The 24,178-nt window shown below is 37.3% G+C and overlaps 3 protein-coding genes across 4 annotated transcripts in view; 2 read left to right on the top strand and 1 right to left on the bottom strand.

The window, feature by feature from the left end:
• Positions 1–128: 128 nt before the first annotated feature.
• rack1 (receptor for activated C kinase 1) lies at positions 129–4,736 on the bottom strand. Its single transcript, XM_082177116.1, has 8 exons — positions 4,526–4,736; positions 4,083–4,254; positions 3,178–3,325; positions 1,987–2,082; positions 1,632–1,742; positions 1,281–1,421; positions 468–578; positions 129–233 (listed from the first exon to the last, which is right to left on the bottom strand). Exons 1-8 carry the CDS (start codon positions 4,632–4,634, stop codon positions 168–170), a joined length of 954 nt encoding a protein of 317 aa, XP_082033242.1. The 5' UTR covers positions 4,635–4,736; the 3' UTR covers positions 129–167.
• A 2,120-nt stretch (positions 4,737–6,856) lies between these two features.
• clk4a (CDC-like kinase 4a) lies at positions 6,857–13,960 on the top strand. Of its 2 annotated transcripts, XM_082178510.1 has the most exons (13): positions 6,857–7,010; positions 7,424–7,587; positions 8,487–8,733; positions 9,304–9,394; positions 9,706–9,772; positions 11,321–11,437; positions 11,587–11,753; positions 11,849–11,943; positions 12,501–12,630; positions 12,750–12,832; positions 12,938–13,017; positions 13,230–13,320; positions 13,473–13,960. In XM_082178510.1, the coding sequence occupies exons 2-13, from the start codon at positions 7,424–7,426 to the stop codon at positions 13,617–13,619; spliced, it is 1,479 nt and encodes a 492-aa protein (XP_082034636.1). In that variant the 5' UTR covers positions 6,857–7,010; the 3' UTR covers positions 13,620–13,960. The 2 variants fall into 2 exon arrangements, with proteins under 2 accessions (XP_082034636.1, XP_082034637.1); XM_082178511.1 differs by lacking the exon at positions 13,473–13,960 and having other exon boundaries at positions 12,938–13,022; positions 13,234–13,297.
• Positions 13,961–15,059: 1,099 nt separating this feature from the next.
• Positions 15,060–24,178, top strand: part of col23a1a (collagen type XXIII alpha 1 chain a) — a 142,457-nt gene continuing 133,338 nt past the window's right edge. Inside the window, exons 1-2 of the mRNA XM_082176784.1 lie at positions 15,060–15,577; positions 16,311–16,380. Coding sequence (XP_082032910.1) covers positions 15,302–15,577; positions 16,311–16,380 — 346 coding nt within the window. The 5' untranslated portion in view covers positions 15,060–15,301. The remainder of the gene's footprint in view (positions 15,578–16,310; positions 16,381–24,178) is intronic.

Raw genomic sequence — 24,178 nt, forward strand, 5'->3', positions numbered from 1 at the left:
ATTAAATCTACATGCAGCAGTGCCATCTAGTGGCTGTACAATCCTATTTCAGTGACTCGCATGGTTACATTTCAGTTCTTAGTTTATTAAAAGGCAGAGAAATTAAAGTAAACAAAGTCAATTATAGCTCTTTTTAAAACTTTTTATTCAGGCATTAGAAAAGGCTTCTATCGGGTTCCAATGGTCACCTGCCACACTCTGATCAGGTTGTCAGTGTAGCCAGCAAATAGAGTCTGTGACGAGAAAAGAGAAAATAATTATTATCAGGCACTCTTTTAGAAGCACTATTGATTTAAAAGCATATTACTAATCCCCTCATATTTGCAGGACTGTCATCATAAGGTTTCAGATGTTAAAGTGATTGGGAATAATCAATGGGGAAGCTGGTCCAGCCAGAATTTACAGGCACCAAATCAGACACTGATGAAGTGCAAGACCAGGAACTCAATGTTGCTTTGAAAACCCACCTGTCCATCAGCAGACCAGGCCAGAGAAGTGCACTGAGGCGGCTCAGCCTTGCTGTTGGTGGTGATGATGTCCTGCCTCAGCTCATCAACAATGATCTTGCCCTCCAGATCCTGTTGAGACAATACAGTCAAGCTTTGCAACAGCAGAATGAAAGTGCCATTTCTGCTTAAGCCAATAGTTCTCAGAAACAGCCTCTTTATCATCATAGAAATACAGAAGGCGTTTAGAGTTTCATCACTGAACCCTGTGCTCTGATATAAACGGTTACTTTTAGTCACCATGAAATCAAAACTGATAATTCGTTTTTGATGGAACATTGCAGAATTATTATAAATGATTTATCTGTGCACATTTTTTTTTAAATGCACCTGCCCTCATAATCTTTTAAAGTTGGCATGAAATCAAAATTGACACCATTTAGTTTGAATCACTTGGAAATACGTCACAACACCCAAGTCGGATGCAACATTTCCAGTTCACGCGGACTTAATTCAAAATAACTGCCCCTTTCTCTTGCATCTCCTCTGAGGCGTTCACTGGCGTGAGGGCGGGGCAACCTGTCACTCACATCAGATCCACCAATAGCAAACCACAATCCAATCAAGTCCCAACTTACACTTTATTGTTCGAGAAAACATTTCACCTGGATATACGTCACAATATGGAAAAGACTATCACAAATTTTATTTCATGCCGACTTTAAAATATATTGAAGATAAAGCCCTTTACATTCAAAGGAAGTTTATTTTAGGTATACAGTCCATTGTACATTATATAATATGAATGAGAAGTGTGTATTCACATAAACTCACCCAGATCTTGATGCTGGGTCCAGTGGCAGCACACAGCCAGTAGCGGTTGGGGCTGAAGCAAAGGGCATTGATGGTGTCCCCACCATCCAGGGTGTAAAGGTGCTTGCCTTCATTCAGGTCCCATAGCATGGCCTGCCCATCCTGAAACATAAGGACAAACACAGTAAATACAGATTGAAAAGCTAACATATCTTCCTGATATCACAAATACTGTGTGTTCAGAAACAGCCTCTTGTCATCACATGAATTAAGATGGCGTTATGTAAGGTTTTCATCATCTCTTTAACACGCAACCCTCATGTCCAACCCATTAACTTCAGTAGTGATAACAGGAAAAAGTGAACAAATTACCTTTCCACCGGAGGCACACAGAGATCCATCAGGAGAAACGGTCACTGTGTTCAGGTATCCAGTGTGGCCAATGTGGTTGGTCTTCAGCTTGCAGTTAGCGAGATTCCAAACCTATAACAAACATGCATAAAACTGGTTACATTAGCAAATATTAAGCTGATTCATGCAAGCTATCCGTGGTTCACTTGCATGTTAATGGTTTCAATCCATTACCCATCATAATTGCAGGACTTGTCAACAGTGCCCAAGAGCTCAGACAATATTAATGTCGGTTTCTTTAATCACAGGGTAAAGTCATTACAAAAACACAGATCAACCATTCTAGTTTAAATTAAAATTCAACCATAGGTCTCACCTTGACCATTTTGTCCCATCCGCAGGACACAATAATGGGGTTGCTGCTATTGGGAGAGAAACGCACGCATGAAACCCACTCAGTGTGGCTGTCATCCTGTGGATGAAAGTCAAAATAAAGGGCCTCAGAACAGCACAAACTAATCTAAACATTTGGGTATTTGTAGTCAAATTTACGACATTTTAAAGATCTTTAAGACCTGCACAAATACAATTAAAATGGTGTGTCAACAGAACAAACCCATACAATCTCAAAATAAATCATGTATAAACAGGCTGGGGCACAAAATCAACTGCACAACAGGGTATCTGCATGCTTAAAACTCTCAACACAGGCTTTCCTGATAATGTTTCTTTAGCCAAGCATTCATAAAGCTTTTCAGAAATGTGTACTATTTTATCTGATGAAACCGTACAATATACATGATCATCTTTAGCCTAAAATGCTATGAACAGCAGCTACGCTAATTCTTTTTCTATAGATTACAGATTGCACCAGCTCCAGTTTGGATCCAGCCTTTGTGATGTTTTCAAGAGTCAATTGCGAAGGTTTCATATGCCGGGAACTTTGGATCAACACAAATTTGAAAGCAGAATTTTCATTTTAAAGTGGAGTATCCCTTTAAATATAGTATTTTATATTGTAATCATTACAAGCACAAGTTGTAATTGTTGCCAAACGTCACGTGTTGTGTTAGCTTAGCTGAATACATGGTTAACGAAACATATTATAGCTGTTTATTACTGCCATTGGACATTCATTTGATACTCATCTCTGCCTGATAACAGAATACTTCCTAAACTAACATTGAAACAAGCGTTTTCTGTAAAGTGGCTTTGAAACAATGTATTGTGCCTTGCTTTAAGTATACACATGTATTTAAAATTATGTACTAATATCAATATAGAGGATTTTGCTGATATGATGCGGTTAAAGAGGTTTTACTCAGGAATGTGCAGATTTCACATTCATTGAATTAAATCCACTTTTGCAGTTTAATAATCACATTCCTGGAGATTCCTGTAATTCTGTCCCCAAATTTAAGAGTTATACCACTTAAGATATGTAAGACTTATGACTTTAAATTTGATCAAGCTAAATTAAAGACATTAAGATTTTTTTAGGGACCTACAGGAACCTTGATGATGTGCAAAACTCCCGGTTAACTACTGCGACCTTACAGATGTCTACCTGGATGGTGTACTTGCAGACTCCCAGGGTGTTCCACAGCTTGATGGTCTTGTCTCTGGATCCAGACACGATCTGACGGTTGTCAGCAGAGAAGGCCACGCTCAGAACATCCTTGGTGTGTCCAACAAAACGGCGGGTTGTAGTGCCACTAGGTGAGACAAGGACAAATTCAGATCATTTTCACATCAAGTAGTCAATGTTGTGCACTACATGTGTTTTTAACCTGACACTCCAGATAGATAATGGCTATGGGATATTGGTAGTACGTTTATAGTAAGTTTATTGCCATTACAGCTTCACAAGTTATTTCATAGCAGATACAAATCCAGCATTCAACAAAATACAAGAGATGAAAACGTTTTATAAGAATCAACTTAGATAAGACTAATTTTGTACACAACTTAAATGTTCTGTGATAGTCATCACTTTGTGGTTTCATGAAATTAAAAATTGGGCAGACTAAAAATATATTTAGTCAAGTTTGTGCCACAATATTGAGATTTTGGTGCTTCTTCGCCCTCCAATAAATACCCACGAGTTACATTCTGACCTTATGATTGTTTTAAATTGTGAAAATGTTAACAGAAACCACAAATTAAATTGAAAAGAATGATTTTTTTGTGTGTGACTTTTCTAGTATTAATTTCTTAAAGTAAAAATAGGATATTTAATCAAGACACTATATAGATGCCTTTTAAATATTAGGATTGGGGTTCCTCATTTGAGGATGATAATATTTGGGGTCCATTAAAAAACCCACATTCTTTGGGTGATAAGAGTTAAGTTCAGAAACAGCCTCTTTTATCATCACAGTGAGACAGACGGCGTTTGAGTTTCATCACCACTTCTAAACCAATGGATGATAGATTTAGTGACTTCCCATGACAGCCCCTCCAAATACTCACGTTGTCAGATCCCACAGGCGCAGGGTGCTGTCCCAGGAGCCAGACAGGGCGAACTGACCATCGGATGAGATGACAACATCACTCACGAAGTGGGAATGGCCCTTCAGAGCACGCTGGGGGATGCCATAGTTGGTCTCATCACGGGTCAGCTTCCACATGATGATGGTCTTGTCTGCAAGATGGACAACAGAAGATTATTCACCATATCTTTGACTTAAGCTTACATTTGTTGCAGATTTTTGACATCTGGTGGCATACAAAACACACCAACTTTCACTAATGCTGCATTATGAACCATTCCGGAACCATAAACTAGGTTTTGATAGTGCAAATAACGGTTTACACAGAACTAGAGCAGAACGGACTTATTATGCAGGGTAATTTACAAGGGCTCATGTATTCGGATACTCATTTGGCTCAAGCGCGGCTCTTTGGACACTTACCCCGGGACGCGGACAGAATCATGTCGGGAAATTGGGGTGTTGTGGCGATTTGGGTGACCCATCCACTGTGACCCTTAAGGGTACCCCTTACCGTCATCTGCTCGGTCATTTTGGCGCAGGAAAGAATCACCTATAAAGGTGGATGGCGTTGGATTTTGTCGGAGGGCCAAATCCTCCCTATCTCTCGCAGTGTGGCAAGAGGAAAAGGACGCGGCACACCGGAAGCAAAACTCTTGAGGGTGAAGCGTCTTCTTCAGGTCGCGTTCTCGCATGTGAGAACAGCTTACTGCCATCTAGTGTGTGTGGATTACGGAGCACTTTAAACAACGATCGAGGCTGTCATATTTTAATAAATGTTAATAAAGTTCCCAAATCGTACGTAATAATTAAATAATTGCAATGTTTAGGGTGAATAAGGGGCAAGTTGCTAAAATGGTGTATGTAGAGAGGCCCTAATGGTAATTTCTTTAATATATGCATATTAAAGTGAACAAATGGTAACTAGTTAAATTATGCACAGTACAATAAAAATGCATTACATGCTCTTTACTATGAGCCTTTTTTGCTTGTAAATAGCAACTATATATATATATACAGTACAGGCCAAAAGTTTGGAAACATTACTATTTTTAATGTTTTTGAAAGAAGTTTCTTCTGCTCATCATTTATTTGATAAAAAATACAGAAAAAAAAATGTAATATTGTGATATATTATTACAATTTAAAATAATTGGTTTTCAATTTATTATACTTTAAATTATAATTTATTTCTGTGATGCAAAGCTGAATTTTCAGGATCATTACTCCAGTCTATCACATGATCCTTTAGAAATCATTCTAATATGATGATTCATTATCAAAGTTGGAAACAGTTCTGCTGCTTAATATTTTTTCATAACCTGTGGTACTTTTTTAGGATACTTTGATGAATAAAAAGTAAAAAAAGCAAAGAAAAAAAAAAGCAAATGTTTTAAAAATAGAAATCTTTTGTAACAACAATATACACTACTGGTCAGTAATTTGGGTTCAGTAATTTTTTTCTTTCTTTTTTTGAAATAAATCAATACTTTTATTCAGCAAGGATGTGTTAAATTGATAAAGTGATAGTAAAGAAGATTTATATTATTAGAAATTTTTTTTTTTTTTGAATAAATGCAGTTCTTTTTAACCTTTTATTCATCAAATATATTAGGCAGCAGAACTGTTTCCAACACTCATAATAAATCAGAATATTAGAATGATTTCTAAAGGATCATGTGATAGACTGGAGTAATGATCCTGAAAGTGCTTTGCATCACAGAAATAAAAATGATAATTTAAAGTATAATAAATTGAAAACCAATTATTTTAAATTGTAATAATATATCACAATATATTATAGGTACAGAATACCAAAAACTAGACTGAACCGGTTTAAATACTCCTTCGTACCAGTTTCCACCAAAATTTTAAATCAAAATCTAAATTAGAAGTTGTGTGATGATTTGTATGAGATAGGCCGGAGGTATGTGCAATAATCTTGTGTGCTGTACTTTTTATTAATTTTTAACCTTAGTTATCTATATTTGTGTATATGTAGTTGTGTATTATTTCTATTTTCTATGTGTATTTATTGTTTGTAAAGGCAGCAATGGCACTAAGCACTTTTGAGTCCACAACAAATTTCCCCCAGGGGACAATAAAAGTATAAAGTGAAAGTGAAGTGAATATTAAAAATGTTTCTGTATTTTTGAGCAGAAGAAACTTCTTTCAAAAACATTAAAAATAGTAATGTTTCCAAACTTTTGGCCTGTAAACACCCAATGTTGCTTTTTTCCCCACAATGTTGCAGAAACTAACTGGCCTTCTTAAAAACATAATAGTAGCATACTTGAAATTGTAATATGATATGAACCAAAAATAGAATATATATTTTGTTTGGAGCCAGGCCGTTTAATTTATGTCCCTAATAATTTTAAGGATTGTATATGCATAAAGCCTACTGGTTACATTAATATTGACCAGTGGGGCATCATTACAAGTTACTACATCAAGCTTTTTAGCTGACGTATAGGCCTGCTATAAAATATTAATTTATTTATAATAGAGATAGAAAATAGATGGAAGAAAACACCAATGACTAGGAACAAAGTAATTTCTCTAAATCAATTAAATAAATAAAGAAATTACATTGACAGAAAATAGGCCTGTATTGGTCTAACAAATAATATAATTTCATATGTTGATTAATTTTCGTTATTTTTATGGCACAACATCTCGTGAAATGTTAGATTTTTTCTCTTTCACTTGTTTCTCGCGCGCCCCTGACTACACGCACGCGCGCGCGCTCTCGATCCGATGGTGATGTAACGAACAGTTCTCGAACATTCCAGCTCGACGGACGCCATTTTGAACCTACAAACGACATCAGAGAAGACAGAGGAAGAACAAATTCGCCTTTTGTCGACGCAGGACTGCAATTATTTAGGTGACTTTCTTGAGCCAGGTAAGTTAAAGGATGATATTCATTATTTGATCGTTATTTCGCTCACACGATGTAGTTATTTCTTTAGAATAGATATGTTTTATTATCTAGAAGCGATAGCGATTACGTTAACGTTACTGACTCACTGTGCGTGTTTTGTTTGTCGTGCAGTGAGTGACGTTAAGTTATCCCAAAATACGTTTTATTGCGGTTTTAATTACTATTGTTTTTATTGTCTTACAATGTTTAGGCTCCTTCACGGAAATAATTTGCTTTAGGCAAAGACTTTGTTGACACGAGGTGTTTAGAACAAAGAATTTATAGGGCCACTGTTTCTGTGAATCGCGGCCTAACGTTATATCTGGCACGGAAATACAATATGCAAGTTATTGAATGTAAAAAGTAATTTATTTGTATTTTGTTCGTTTTATCAGATGAGACAATCGCAGAGAATGCGCTCTCCCTGGCTGAGAGAGGCGAGTCTGGAGGAGAGAATGGAGAACAGAAAAAGACGCAGACGAGACTCGCACAGCAGCGAGAGAGAGAATAAATACAGAAAAAATCACCATGTTCATCATCACCACAAGAGCAGCGAAGGGTGAGAATCAGGAACCTCACCAGAACACTCTCTGCATGCTCAGTATTTATTTTAAACTGTTTTTCAACAACAAATGGTATGAGAACATCTTATACCAATATTAAATGTCGAAACCATTTCCAGGAAGTTACTAATTTAAGGGGCGTCTGGTCTTTGGCCAGGGCCCATTGAGTCTTATGTGGACATATCTTGGCAGTGTGTAATACTGGTTTGACAGGTTTGCTGTTTTCTTGGAAGCTTCCTGGAAAACATTTGATGACATGACCTCAAGGTGGCAGTACCATCAGTTCAGACATGATTTTTCAGTGTCTCTGTTTTAGAAATAAGTTAATTACTTAGATCCATAATTTAATTTGGCATTACAGAAAACATTTGGAATTTGCCTTGATTGTCAACAAATCAGGGCCTCAACATTAGGGATATCTTCCATCAAATATTTCCACAACCACCACCACCACAAAAAAAAAAAAGAGATACCTTTAGGTGTAGCAATGTATTTGTATATGTGCTAAAAAGTTTGAATTTTTAATTATTATAATTTTTTAACCTGTTTAACATTTTCTTTACACAATTTTATTGAATTTATGAAGATACTTTGGCTAGAAAACAATAGCCATGTTGACTCTAATAGTGCTGTCAAATCGATTAATACGTTTAACATAAATATATGTGTATGTATGTATATATATATATATATATATATATATATATATATATATATATATATATATATATATGTTTGTGTGAGAGGGAGTCATATACACACACGCACATCATATATTTACAAACTTTAACCGAATCACGATTAATTGATTTGATAGCACTACTTTATTATCTTCAGCGCAATGTGAATCAGTCAGTACTCATTGAATTGTGTTGTATTAACTTAATGTTAATAGGCATTACCTTGAGACAAGGAGCTCAAATGAAAGACTGGAAACTAAAGAAAAGCGAGCTGTATTCAGAGACCACGAGGACGACAGCCGTGCTGCCTGTAAAGACAAGGAGAGAGACCGAGATCGAGACAGATCCAGGTGTCGCGAGAGAGACCGAGACTGGCACCATTACAGCAAATCCTCCGGGAACAGCAGGCGGAGCAGCCGGCACAGACACCGGCACCGTCGCTCGCACCATCACTCTGACTCGGTATGACCACTGTCTGTCTCCCATTGCCGTGGCAACTGTCTGCTTTCTGTGCTTTTCTTTCTTGTTATATGGATTGTGGGAGTTCCTCATTTCCAGTATTGTCTGAAGGAATGACAGGATGAATGTTGGTTGAAATTATTACGCTAATATTATGACATATAATAAGATTGAATGGGTTCTTACTCAAGATGTAATGTTAGTTTGAAATCCACAGCACATAAAATGTTTTTAAGGCACCTCATTCATGAAGGAGGAATAAAACTCTCAAATGTTTTTCAATGATAAATTGTTGTAATTGTCTACTTAATGGTCTGAGAAAGTATCTCATCTGAAAATATGTTGCCATTGTTTTTCTTCTGTAACACACACGATGTGGTGGGCCCTGTGTGTATCTCGCGGGCTGAATTTACGTTGGCTGCTCCCTGTGGCCGGGCCTGGCTGCTGCGGGTATCTGAATGGGCCGAATCACTTCCCCCCCCACTCGTGAATGAATGAATGGCGCGTTCTGGTCCCCCTCGATTCTCATGGGTTTATGGTGGTGATGATGATGATGGTGTTCCGAAACCCCAGAGGAGCCATCGCAGGAAAAGATCCAGGAGTATTGAGGATGATGAGGAAGGGCACCTGATCTATCACAGTGGAGACATGCTGAGAGCAAGATGTATAGAATACACACTTTTCTGTATCTCTTCTGTATCTTTTCATTTCTTTTTCACTGCTTATTTTCTGTTTTGGGGTCAGACTAATTTTACAAGCTAATTTTGGGGTCCTGATAAATGCAGTTGTGACAGAACAATTAGACTTATACAGATGTGTGTATCACCAGTCTAGTATTGTCTTATGTTCGTGGATTATTTATGCATTGCTTTTCTAATTTGAGTGGTCCAAAACGCAGCGAAATCTTTTGAAAGGGTTTGATTGTATTGTGTCTCTTTTTTAAATGTTTCTAACCATCTTTCTTTAAACCCGTAGATGAGATTGTGTGCACACTCGGAGAGGGAGCCTTTGGCAAAGTGGTGGAGTGCATTGATCATGAAAAGTAAGTCTTCCTGCCACATCTTGGCATGTTAAAATTCATTGCATTTGTTTCACGCCTGACCTACATTGATTACAATCAGTTCCAGTAAACTGGAAATAGTGTAAGATCTTTTTCCCCCCCTTTTTTTGTATTGTGACGTACACGTGACACACGTTAAAACAAACTCTATTAAAACAACCCTACTGTAGGTAAAAGTCATCTTTATTTTCTAAAACTCATGTAGGTTTTTAAGGCTCTTTTATAGTATTTTAATTTGTTACCATAAAAAGAACCAAGGAACCTGGCATGTACATTTGCTGGTGTTTTAACGCCATCCGAGTGAAACAGATTATTGAAATGGGGAAAAATATATGATGAGACCTGAAGGACAGACACGTGTCTCTGTCTCTCTCTCTCTCTCTCTCTCTCTCTCTCTCTCTCTCTCTCTCTCTCTCTCTCTCTCTCTCTCTCTCTCTCTCTCTCTCTCTCTCTCTCTCTCTCTCTCTCTCTATTTAGGCTTAAGTGCAAATCCACAGAGCCTCTGTACAAATCACCATGATAAACAGTCTTGTTATCTTTATTTAATTGACTTTCAATACACATGCACAAAGTGCAAAACAAGTAGGGCATAGCCTTAAAAAACAAAGAAAAACATGCAAGTATCGTTGTTGCATGCATTAGTACTGGAACTATTATTTAGTGTTTCATTATTATAGTTGGGTTAGGTGGCTTAGGTTTTATTGTGAATTTTATGTAAATTTGTTGTTTTGTATTTACTTATTTTAGTATACTTTAAACTTTTTTAATATATTGTTCAATTTATTGAGTTTAATAAAACGTAATAAAAAACTTAATAAAAAGGCACCGGTACTGTTTTAAAAGTATCGATTTGGCCCCGGTATCGTAAAAAAAGAAAAGAATGATAGATAGGGTTGTGACTTCTATCCATTTGTTGTTGATTGGATTGAGGCAGATCTGCGTGCGAGCTTGCAGTTGATTGCAAAGACCCGTTCACACCTATAACGATAACTGAATTGACGTCCACACCAGCAGGCGATATCGTTCTGTTTATTCTAAGCGGGCTGCAGTTTTGTCATCTGCTGCTATAAATGCTCGAGCTCTTTAAAGTCTGGTGGTTTCTGATTGGGGTGTAAAGAAAACATTCTGAAAGTGATTTCAACGATATTGTTTCTCTTTGCCATTATAGTTGTGGTTTGGACTCTGCTAATCTTTTATATTTAGAACTAAGTCTTTATTGTTATCATCCTTGGTGTGAACCTTGGGTTTTAAATGGACTCACTGATTGAAAAGTCTGGCACAGAATTTCACTGGCAGATCAAGTTATGACATTTTGAATTAAGAATTACAAGGACTGAAATTAAACACATGCATGGATAAATTGTTTACAATAAGATGAACAAAATAGATAAGGGGATTTTTCATTTTATGCCAACTTTAAATGTTAAGGGTTTCTTGAGAAATGCTTTGATTTACTGACCAAGATTTAATAAGTGATTGCACTTCTGTGGTTTCATGTGTTAATGATTTAACTGTATGTTGCTATTGCAGGGGAGGAGCTCGCATCGCGCTGAAGATCATTAAAAACATTGATCGCTATCGGGATGCAGCCATGTCTGAGGTTGAGGTGCTGGAGCAGATTAACTCACTTGACTGTGACCGACGATAGTAAGTGCCTGTGAAAGCAGATAAAAAGGAGCTCTCCAGTAATTTACACCTCTGTGATGCATGGCTGTAAAATCACACTTAATTTGTAATATGAAATTTGAAAATAAAGATGCCCAGACTACTTCACATCCACTTTTTCCTTTCTCTAGCGCTTGTGTGCGGATGTATGACTGGTTTGATCACCACGGGCACGTCTGCATTGCCTTTGAGCTGCTGGGCTTGAGCACGTATGATTTTCTGAAGGAAAATAGCTTTCAGCCCTTCTCTATCAACCACATCAGGCACATGGCCTACCAGATCATCAGAGCAGTCAGATGTGAGTCAAGGATCTCTTTTAATTTAATATTTTTCTGTGTTCTGGATGAAACTCTGATTTAATCTTTTGCTTTTCTTTGCTTCTTTGTGCTTCAGTTCTTCATAAGCATAAGCTGACACACACTGACCTGAAACCAGAGAACATCCTCTTTGTTAACTCAGAGTATGACATCAAGTACAATTCAAAAATGGTAAGGAGAGGCCCTGATCCCATTCAGACCAGTGTTATTTTAGTAGTAGTGTATACTATTTTAGTTTTTATAAATATTTTAATATTTCAATTTATTAATTAATAATTGTAGTATTAGTAATATACCCACGTTTTCACAGATAAGGCTTAAGCCTAGTCCCAGACTAAAATGCATGTTTGAGCTGTCTTGACTAAAATCAACTTTCACTGGTATATCTTAAAATATGTCGGTGCCATTGTTTTGTCTCAAGATGCACACCAGTAATGTTTTTATCTAAGGTACATTTATAAAAGCTAATTAAATGTCCTAATTGAACTAAAGCATAATCCTGGCTTAATCTAAACCCTGTTTGGGAAAACAGGTTGTTTTCTTTTCTATATAGATTTAATTTATTTCGGTTTAGTTTGTCATTATATTACAACTTAAATAAAAATGTAATAAAAATGTTTTTCAATTTCCTAAAACATTTGAAATGGTTTTAGTTTAAAAATGACGACTAATTCATGTTCTGCCACTATTTATTGTGCATTAATTAATAATGTTGTTTTGAATTGCAGAAGAGGGATGAGAGAACTCTGAAGAATCCTGACGTAAAAGTCGTTGATTTCGGGAATGCAACATACGAACACGAGCATCATACATCTGTGGTGTCCACACGACATTACCGAGCTCCAGAGGTTATTCTGGGTAAGCACTTATGGATGCATTGTTTTTATTCATACATATTCAGACACATTGAATAGCACACTTGCTGTGATTGCCATGTATTGTAAGTTCTAACAGAGATATCCGTCTGTTTCATACAGATCTGGGCTGGGGTCATTCCTGTGACGTGTGGAGTGTGGGATGCATTCTTATTGAGTATTATCTGGGATCGACTCTGTTTCAGGTCAGTGTCACTTGAGTTTCAAATAGTTAAATGGTGCTAATTTTGGGTGCATGCGACTTGTTGATTCGGCACTTATTTATTAGATTGTTTTTTTTTCTTTTTTAGACGCATGACAGTAAAGAGCATCTGGCCATGATGGAGCGAGTGCTGGGCCCCATACCTACCCACATGCTGCAAAAAACAAGGTAATGTTTCAGTGAAGTATTTAATTGCTGTGTTTTTGCAGGGTTTCTGGAAATATCTGGATTTTTAAAACTCTGAATTCAAATGTATCTAGTTATTCTCTTTAATGTAACAAGCAATGTTATTTTGTCAACTACAATTTGCTCTTAATGAGTGAAATCTATCATATTGCTGCTTTTGTTGTATCAAGATGGCAATTTTTCTCATTATGCAGAAAGACCAGGTATGTTCGTCATGATAAACTGGACTGGGAGATTCACAGCTCCATGGGACATTACGTCAGGAAGCAGTGCAAGCCGCTGAGAGTGAGTTTATCATTAAAGTTTATTTTATTTTATTTTATCAAATTAGTTTTTGGTCAGTTTAAGTTTTGTATTTGCTTTAAGCCATTAAGGCACGTAGTAACAAACAACTTTTGTATTGCTTCTGACTTTTTATTAATAATTGTTTCTTGCAGCAATACTTGGTCTCCAGTAGCTCTGAGCACAAGCAGCTGTTTGATCTCATACAGAGGATGCTTGAATATGATGTCACAAAGAGGATTACCTTGGATGAAGCCATCAAACACCCTTTTTTCGATTGCATCAAGAAGAACAAGAAATAATGGATTTTTTTAATTTATTTTTTGCTGTAGTTCCTCTCTGAGAGAGGCCAATTCAGTTGACTGTATCAGTCCTCTGTATAGATCATACACTGCTCTCTTCTCATTTTTCATGTTTATTCTGTGACCTCTTGCTCTTGAGTTCCACACTGATTTGTATCTGAATCACATGATTGAGGATAATGTATAACTGTAAAGCGGATGGGGTTTAGGGTATTAGGTGTGTAGTATGATTGTCAGATTTGTTAGCATTATCAATATGAACCTACCTAGTGATATTTGTAAATGTCTTTTCAGTTGTTTTGTTTCACTTGATTTTTAAATAAAAGCAGTTCCTGATCTGATTCATTTGTCTCATGGCGGTGTAATGTTTTCATGCGGTCAGTGGGTGGCGGTAGATCGCAACTCTAAACCTTCAAATTTCAAGTAGTACTGAGTATTGGCATTTATGGGCCTGTGATTTAGAAAAGTAATGGTAGATCTGATCCACCTTAGGACAGTCAAAACATGGTCTGAGTAGTTTTATTTATTTGTATTACTATATATATATATATATATATATATATATATACACACACACACGCACATATATACATATATGTGACCCTGGATCACAAAACCAGTCATAAGTCGCACGGGTATATTTGTAGCTAGAAGCCAGCAATAGGCTACATTGTATGGGTCAAAATGATCGATTTTTCTTTTATGCCAAAAATCATTAGGATATTAAGTAAAGATCATGTTCCATGAAGATATTTTGTCATTTTCCTACCGTAAATATACAAGACATTTATTTAGGTGAGTGAATACAACTTTAAAGGCGATTTTCTCAATGTTTCGATTTTTTAATTTTTTTTTCACTTTTAGATTCCAGAATTTCAAATAGTTGTATCTTGGCCAAATATTGTCCTATATCCTAACAAACCATGCATCAGTGGAAATATTATTTATTCAGCTTTCATTTATAAATCTCAGTTTCAAAAAACTGACCCATGTGACTGGTTTTGTCGTCCAGGGAGACACACACACACACACACACACACACACACACAAACTGGATTTCAAACATTTTACTATGCACAAAAGTTGCAGAAATGAGGAGGAAACCACTTTTATAGTCATCGGAAGAAAACATTAACAAAACACACATTTTCACAATGGTCGATTCTAGATTAATTTTACGTATCACAAATAAATATCATTAAAAAAAAAAAGTTTAAAAACGGTGGAAAGTTTGAATGACTACTAGAATAACCTCAACGGAATACCCGAGAAATGAATTAAAAAATATATATTTTAAAAAGTATCTTCTCGAAATATTGTTTAATTCTTGTATTATACAGCTGCTTCTGGACGCTCTGGTTATTCCAGCACCTTGTTTCACGCTCTGCACACACACACACACACACACACACACACACACACACACACACACCACGCTGAATGTCAGGGGGATGCATGCATGTGGCAGTGCTCAATACCTAATGAGCACCCTACCTAGATAGCACTCTTATGCGTCACAGGCACGCGCAAACTTTTTTTACTAGTTTTGAAACACAGCCATGCTGTTCAAAGCCCCGCGTTCTGTCCAGCGCTGCTCAGTCTGACAGCCACATCTCATCGATCAAGAGCTGATCGATACTTGAGTGATCTAACCATCGGAATCTAATCGGAGACTTTACAAAATGGATACATCTTCTGCGGAAAGAAATACAGAAAGCAAACAGAATGCTGGGAAACCGCTTTATCTGCGCTATTTAGTGTCTTTCCCTACCATAGTGTGTTTAGTGATATCGCTGAGTTCAATAGCGGTGTGTTTTCTCATGACTTTTAAAACGCATCAGATGGAGAGCAGGCTGCGCGCGCTGGAGATAAAGATGAGTGACATCTGTCAAGAATCATCTGTGGACGTCTCCGTTTCACAGGAACTGCGGGAATCTATTGACACACTCTTACAAGAGGCAAGCATTTTATCCTTTATAAAAGAACGCTGCAACATCATCCAAAATGTTTCTTTTACTGTTTCACATGTTTCTGATGCATTTTGATTTTGTCCAATTTAATTTAAATCACAGCTAGCTATAAATTAGTCGAAGTTATTATTAGTTATTTTTAATAAGCTACTCTTCAGTTTATCTATCTATCTATCTATCTATCTATCTATCTATCTATCTATCTATCTATCTATCTATCTATCTATCTATCTATCTATCTATCTATCTATCTATCCATCGATCTATCTGCACGTGCTGCAACGTGCGTTTATGTGGTTAAAACAATGTTTATTTGAATGGCAAATTATTAGTAAATATTATAAATAGGCTATATTCTGCTATATTCTTTTACTCTGCTCTTTCATGTTTCTTGTGTCATTTATGTTGATTTAATTTGTTCGGATTAAATCACAACTTATAATAATTCATTATTAAAACTAAAGTCATAATTATTCCCATTAACAAATTTGGCAATTTTATTGAAACCTGTTTAACTTGGCAAATTAACACATTTTTCACAAGTTTTGAATATTATTATAATTTTTTATTAATGAATTAAATTAGCAAAAACCAACGTGTAGGACCACTGACACTGAAAGGGTCTTTTCAATATTCAGATTACCGCTCAATCAATATGGATTTTATTAATGACCGATTCTTAAGATGTTACTCAAAATTTCCTCCATGTTGTGTTTGACAGAGACTGAATGAAGCAATGCCGAAATTGCGTGTGGCGAGAGACGTGACACAAGACTGCAACTGTCCTCCAGGTACGTCCATGTCCATCAATCTCTTCTGACAGTCCTGTTCACGGGAACACGGGAACATCACTCTGGGATGAAACCTAATAGAAATTGTGCTAAATTTATCAATGGCTTGTTCAGTGATTGAAAAGCTGTGATGTGGATGAAAGGAGGGTAGATCGGTTGTAGATGGAAAGATTGGATTACTGAAACAATTGTGCAGGTTTCGGTAACTTTGAGATTTGTATATCAGATTTAGCATTTAGCAACCAAAGCGTTTTGTACAATGATGCTAAACTTTAAAGACAATTGACTTCCTACACTCTTAAAATAAAGGTTATTTATTGGCATTCCATGAAGAACCTTTAGCATGTAACCTTTACTTTGATCAAAAGGTTCTTTAGACTTTTAAAATGTCCTTTAAACTAAGAAAACATGGTTCTTTAAGGAGCTGGTCATTGTAAGATTTTTTTCAAATTAATATTTAAAGTAATAAATCGAGATTAAAAGTAATAAATTAAGTTATTTAAAATAGCATAACAAAGTAATGTTATGCTATTTTAAAGGTTCCTTATTGTGTTCTGGAGGTCTCACAACAGGTTTACATTACATCTAAGGTCAAAAAACACTTTCATTTTCTCATAATATACACTATGCATCACCTCATTTCTCAAAGAGTCTGAAAACGGTTCGTTCGAAGATTCAGTCTCTCTAAACCCCTCCTTTCCGAGAGCCTACTCTGCTCTGATTGGTCAGATGGCCCAGTTTGTTGTGATTATCTACTCTGCTCTGATTGGTCAGATGGCCCAGTCTGTTTTGATTGGTCTACTCTGCTCTGATTGGTCAGATGGCCCAGTCTGTTGTGATTGGTCTACTCTGCTCTGATTGGTCAGACGGCCCAGTCTGTTGTGATTATATACTCTGCTCTGATTGGTCAGATGGCCCAGTCTGTTGTGATTCGTCTACTCTGCTCTGATTGGTCAGACGGCCCAGTCTGTTGTGATTGGTCTACTCTGCTCTGATTGGTCAGACGGCCCAGTCTGTTGAGATTATCTACTCTGCTCTGATAGGTCAGCTGGCCCAATCTGTTGTGATTGGTCTACTGCTTACAGCGTGTTAGAAACGAAACGCACATTACCATACCCGAATTTCATCACAATGGCATCGCTGTTTCTGTATCAATTCCAGCATGAGTCCTCATCCTTTGCATGCAAAGTGGAAAACGCCGCAGCGCAGAAAACAGCTTCTTCTCAACATGACAAAAACACGATCCAAACTCTTCCAGTCTCAGCTACAACTACATTGTTTGAGGGTCAAAGTAGGCGTTGTTCGCGGGCAGCCAATGAAGACCACAGGCTGGCATTATGCAAATTAGTTATTGTTTATAGGTATGTAACAGGAAGTGGAACTGGAATCGTAATGCATTTGTAGTGTGATTTGATCTTTAAAAATGTGCAGACCAAACAGCTATATTACACACTGCATTAAAATAAAATTTTCGATAAACCTTTAATGGGGCACTTTAATAATATGTTAAGAAGTCATAGAGTCCTATAGTTTTTTTATTAGGGGCCTGTATTTTATGATATTGTTGATTGTACATTATATCTTACGTATATGGAGTCAGGACGTCAAACCAGCCGTAAAAAATGAATGCGTTTGGCATACATGCAGTGTTTTCACTTAAGGCAGTTACAAATAGTCACTATGATTATAGATCAGAGCATTTTATACAGCTATGTGCATTTGTAATTGTGATTTTAAATACAGAGCTGTTGTGTATTGATGAATTGGAGGTTGCGGTGAGTTTTTTTTGGGGGCTCCTCTGTCACAAAATGAGGTTGTTAAACATGGGGTTGGTGGTAACTCGAGTTTGGGTGCGTTGAGAAACCTTGAGGAATTGCTGTCGGTCTTTTTCTTTTTCACAATCACTCTTTACATCGAGTCACAGAGCTTATAAAAATCCAGCGTTTCTATAAATGTATGCAGGTTCACATCTGAGGGGACATATCGATGTCGCAGGACAAGAGGGAGGTCATAAGCATCTGTTTATAGGTTCTGAGTGTGTGTGTGAAGGGGCCCCAAGTATGTGTCTGTGTGAGTGTGTGTTTCTGTTTGTTTGTGTGGGTAGTGCCGCAGAAGGCCCAACAGAGGCACCGAACTGTAAGGTGAGACCCTTTCATTTTAGAAGCAATGGTTGCCACCTGAAACCTGAAGCGTGTTGAGCGGTCCTGGCAGGCAGGATCAGAGGAGAAGTATTTCTGTCTCCACAACAGACCTGAGCTCAAAGGTCTCGCCACTGGGCAGGTTACAGTGTGTCGCCCCCTACAGGAGCTGCTTGGAATGACACTGATGAGAGGATATCATTAATATATTAATATGTTTCATAGAATATATAGTTCAAGCTCAGTCTGCTATAATTTGGAGAATGCTATAATTCTTTCAACCTATACCTTATCTTATCGTTTTATTATTATTATTATTAATTTAAGGCTTTTTGCCCTTTTTTTGATTGATTGCGAAAGCCTTTTGCAATCCATACCCTTAAAAGTTTAATTGCAAAATAAAAACAATTTGGCTTAAACATTTTTTTTTTAAGAAAAATATAATCAAACCTCAGTCTGCTATAATTTAAAGACATTTTCCCCACTTTTGAACCTTTTTTTAAACATATTTTTACTATTATTGAACACACCCTTAAAAAAATATAGAAAAAATGTGAAAGTATTGAACATTCACCACAAGTTTACCAGAACTAGAAATGCACTAAGCGTTGCAGAAGGTCCCTGTCATGTCTTTATTTTCCTGCCTTCCTTCTTAACCACAGAGCTTCTTTCATTTCTTCTTCCTCTCTTCATTTCCACTGCAGAGTTAGGTCTCCGTAATTACCCGTCGACTGAGATGGTTGTCCTCGCATGCTAAACGATTCCCCGTCTGTTATCACCCATTCCCACCAAACACCAGGCCCTGTTTGACAACGAGTTGTAACTCTCAATGAAAGCACGAGAGGTCTTTAACTCGGTCACATCTCATTTTTCAGGGTTGCGTGCTCTCCTTTGGTCTATTTAGTCCCTGGAAAGGGTGGACAAGGTCAATGGACACATTTATCTCCTTTCCCAGATTCATTGCCCTAAGGATTTATTGTCTTTCGTCACCTTTTTTGAAAGTCGTCACCGTGCAGCATGCCCAGGTCTATTCAGGAAACATCTGAGCTATAGGTGTGGTGTGTGTTTTGTAGTGATTGACTGAAGCCAGGTGTCTCTTCGTCTTGTTTACTGTCCATTTCATTTAAAGAAATGCTGATTAATTGTCTCATTTTAGCACACAGGATTATCAGTGTCCAATTTGTTGTGTATAGCGTTCCTGTTGCTCAAACAGTACCACATTGCATCAGAAACGCCAAGCTCATGGGTTCAATTCCCAGGGAATGCTTGAATTGATCAAATGTGAATGTAAGTCGCTTTGGATAATGCATCTGCAGAATGCATGAATGTGGTCCAGGTTTGACCTAGTCTGAGCCTCAGAAGTCATGGCCATGGACCACACACTGGCCATCTGATGCATGTTGCATGTAGCTCAAACAGTAGAGCGTTGGCGCTTGCAACCTCAAATTCATGGGTTCAATTCCCAGGGAAAGCAAGAACTGATAAGAATGTAAATGTGTACCTTGAAATGCAATGCAAGTCGCTTTGGATAAAAGCATCTGCCAGATGCATACATTTAAGTGTAAATGTAAATTTAATGTTGCACAGAAAAAATGGCAAGCAATTCATTTCTTGATCTGACAGCTTATAGCCTGATTTGATGGCTGGATTCTGATTGATGGTTCATAACAGCTCAACTAGCAGAGAATAATGCCAGCAATACCAAGTTTGAAGTTTGATTCTCATGGAGCACATTAATAGCATTACTGATAAAATATATACCCAGAATGAACTGTAAGTGACTTTGGATAAAAATGTCTGTGATACTTTCTTTTGTCTCAGACTTTTTTTTTTTTTGAGGCCCAGCGAGTAAACTAGATATCCAATAGCAGAAGGGCATTGTTTGCTGAATTTTTTATTTTTTATTTTTTTAAACAGTGGTCTATTGTTGTCTATTCCCAATAGAGTGGTGCTGGGATGACGTCAAAACCTGTAAGACTAATTCGCCACTGGTTTCTCTTGAGATTTTCCTATGGGTTTTTAATAATAGGGAATTTATGAGTAAAATAGAGCCTGTGGCAAACATAACTCGATGAATGCTTGAACTGAAACTGCACACACTCACACCCCAAACATTCTAAAAGTTACTTATTAGAAACATAATTTTTTTAAAAAAGGAAAAATGACCGCTTCAAAATTAACGTTTTTGATATGGGTTTGGATAATTTATGTTGTAGAGCAAAACATTCAAGTGTTGTCAAGTTGTCTACCACAGAACTGATTTTGCTCATAAATTGGAAAAGCCATAGGAAAATCTCGAGGGAACCAGTGGCAAATCAGTCTTCCTGGTTTTGACGTCATCCCTGCACCGCTCCATAAACCAGCCCCTAAACGGCACATTAAAAAAGGTCAATTATGGTTGATCACTTTGCATGTTTTTATTTCAAAAAAATTTGATTAAACTAGACCTTGTGCTTCACTGTTGTCCAGCATGCAAACTTGGGAGACTGGAAACTCAAGCTGATGTGTAGGCTTTGCATTTCGTTGCATTTGAAAGTTCAAGTTTAGTGAACTCAGACCCGCTTTCGCATGCTCAAAGTCTAGTGTGACTGCAGCCAACAGTGGACAGACAGTGTGGCCTGGATAACCTGCGGCATGACCCAGACTTTATGCCCATAACCACACAGTTTTATCAGACACATCAAAGGCACAGCTATTGGAAATCTATGGGCTCATCTCATTTGAAACAACAGTAAGATGTAGCGTTTCATATTTCATTCCACTTGCACGCCTGCTAGAGATTACAATATTAAACACCAGTGAATAATTGATCTCCGACTTGTTAATGACTGCAAGTGGTATTAACATACAAAAGGTGTCGGAAAGGCTTAATCTGGATGGGTTTTTAGAAGCGCTCGGAAATCAGAGAGGGTTTTGGGTGTGGCGGTGGGATCTGATGGACTCAGCACTGTATTTACTTTCATCCCTCCAAAAGGTCCGGCTTAAAATATCCGGCCGGGGCATGTGCATATGTGTAATATCTCACTAGGAAGTGGTGCAATTAGATACGCTGCCCACGGCTGTGCAAAAGAGATGGGACATGCAACTAAGAATTAGGACTTTGCTTCAGTTGTCTATCAGTTGTGCACTTGTGTTTTGGGTTGCACTACAAAGGGCCTGAGCTCAGTATAGGTGGCATGACGGGCCCCCAACCAGACCGATCTCCATGGCCTGCCTCAATGTTCACCTTCGCTTGTCTCTCAACAGGAATCTTATTAAAGTTTGCTTTGCAAAACCACACTCTGTGCATTCTTCCCTCTGAAAAATAAACAGCTCACAAGCCTGTTGGCGTAAAGCGGTGGTCTTAAACAGAGTCCGAGTACTTCAACCGTAGTGACCCTGACCGCTTATAAAACATTTCTAGCTATCGGTTCACAGGGCCAGGGGGTGCGCTTAGATTTACGGTTTAAAAACAACACGAAACTCTGTTTCAAATGTGGTTCACATCTTTAATGTGACATATTTTCACTTGAAAACAATTTCCAAATATGTAAATAATGCAGAGCTTACACTGTAAGATGATAAATAAAATGAGCAACATTCAAAAGAAAGTAAATATATTGTAAAAATGTTTTGCTTTTTGTGGGAACATCCAAAAGAAAAAGCTGAAATATTATTAATTTTTACACCCTGACTACATTTGGTTACACAAAACAGTCATTTTTGAGGGTCACACTTTAACTTTTTACAATGTAGAGTACATTTTCATTATATTTTGCCTTTAAAAAATGAACAAATACACATTTATCAAACTTTAAAAAAAATGTTTTTAACTGAGGACTGATTGGTTGATTTAGATAAAATTGCATGTGATGTTTTGTTGCCTGTAAGTGTCATTTGGACTGAACAAATAATAGTGAACAAGAAATATTATCTCCATACATCTTGCCATTCTTGCCTTTAGGCTTGTACTGTACAAGAAGTTCGTCTTTGGTACGGAGGAGATTTGCAGCGTGACATCCCAAACAGTCTCTCAGCATAGCTTGCAGTATTAACTAAAATAGAAAGTCTTGCTAACCCTCATGCGCACGATGACCTTTACCGTCCCTGGGGTTCATTGCTGATGATAATGGGGCGAATTTATTAAAGCATGTATCATCTCACTTTTTAAGACGCAACAAAGACAGCATGGAAAATTAATCTCAAACAACACCGTTGAGGTCTTTGACTGTGTAGCTTTGCTACATCTACTATGAAATCATTTATTAAAGCACACATTGATAGGTTTCACTAATAGCATTTTAAATAATTGTTGAAAATGATTTCAGTCTGATCAGATGTGTGACCACGTGTGGGCCGCATTCCAGAATTATATCCCCCCGTGTGAAGTCTGACAGGGCTCTTACTGTAGGTCACAAAATTCCAAGGTGTTGCTGGGAACGAGAGGCGCGGGTGGGGGAATGGAAGTGATTATATTGTGTTAAATTTCATTATTGAGAGTTACAGGTGACATGGAAAGTTGCCATTAAATTTAACGAGGGAGAGCGTGAAAAACGGTTAACACTTTACGCTTGTGTGCATCAGTTGCTTTGAGAGGCTTACCACCTTCACACAATGGATTCTCCTTGAAATCCCCCACCTTGAACCAGATCTAGAGACCATCAGATCTGCATCTGTATTCAGCCACATGTTGTGCACTTATAGGCCTGTCACGATTAGGACATTTGGCTGATCTAGGCCTTTAATCCTGCTCCTGGAAGCCCAATCTCCTGCATATTTTATTTCCGACCTGCTTCAGCTCACCTGCCTGTGATTTTTCAGGCAATCCTATAGACATTGATGAGCTGGTTCAGGTGTGTTTGATTAGGGTTGTAGCCAAACTCTACAGGACAGAGGGTCCCTAGGAGCAGGGTTGAAGACTAAGGGTACGTTTACGCAACAACGATGTACAAAAAATGGAATTTGTTTTCTTCGCTTTTTTCGCGTACATATTGTCGGTACGGTCTCCGTTCACACGAATCCGCAAAAACAACTAAACATATGTATATGGTACCAATATTATGGTGCCAAGCCAGTAGTTGGCGATGACACTTTGTAAAGAAACACTATGCGCATGACGTCACCGATTTCCAAAATCCTTGTTTTGTTTTTTTGTTCACGCTGAGTTAGCTGTATCGTTTTCAAAAACTTGCATTTTCAGGCCACCAAAATGCCATTGCTGTGTAAATGAATGTCCAAAACACATAAAAAGGTTTCCATTTTTAGTTGAAAACGGTGTTGTGTAAATGGCCCCTAAGAAATAATTGTGATTATGATGATTTATTGTCAGTTATAGTGTTTTGATGATTAATTTACCTCTTAAATAATTGCTTAATTTATTAAATGTCAGAAATCACTAACTTTCTCGAGTAATCTTTCTGGATTAGACTATAGAGATGGGCGATATGGCCAGAAACCACAATGTGTTTTTCATATTGTTTGATATTGATATTTTTCTCTATATATACATTTAATACAATTAATGGAGAAGGAAATGTATGTTTGATAGACCTCAAGAATGAGTGCAAACATAAAGTAGGGCAAGATGTCTTTTTATTAGAAATTCAATAAGTATTATACTCTGTCTTTGTCAGTCTGCTGTCACAGCGTGAAGGACACATGCGAAACCTAAGAACTTATCA

Source organism: Leuciscus leuciscus, assembly GCF_965113295.1.
Source record: "Leuciscus leuciscus genome assembly, chromosome: 8".
Taxonomy (NCBI): Eukaryota; Metazoa; Chordata; class Actinopteri; order Cypriniformes; family Leuciscidae; genus Leuciscus; species Leuciscus leuciscus.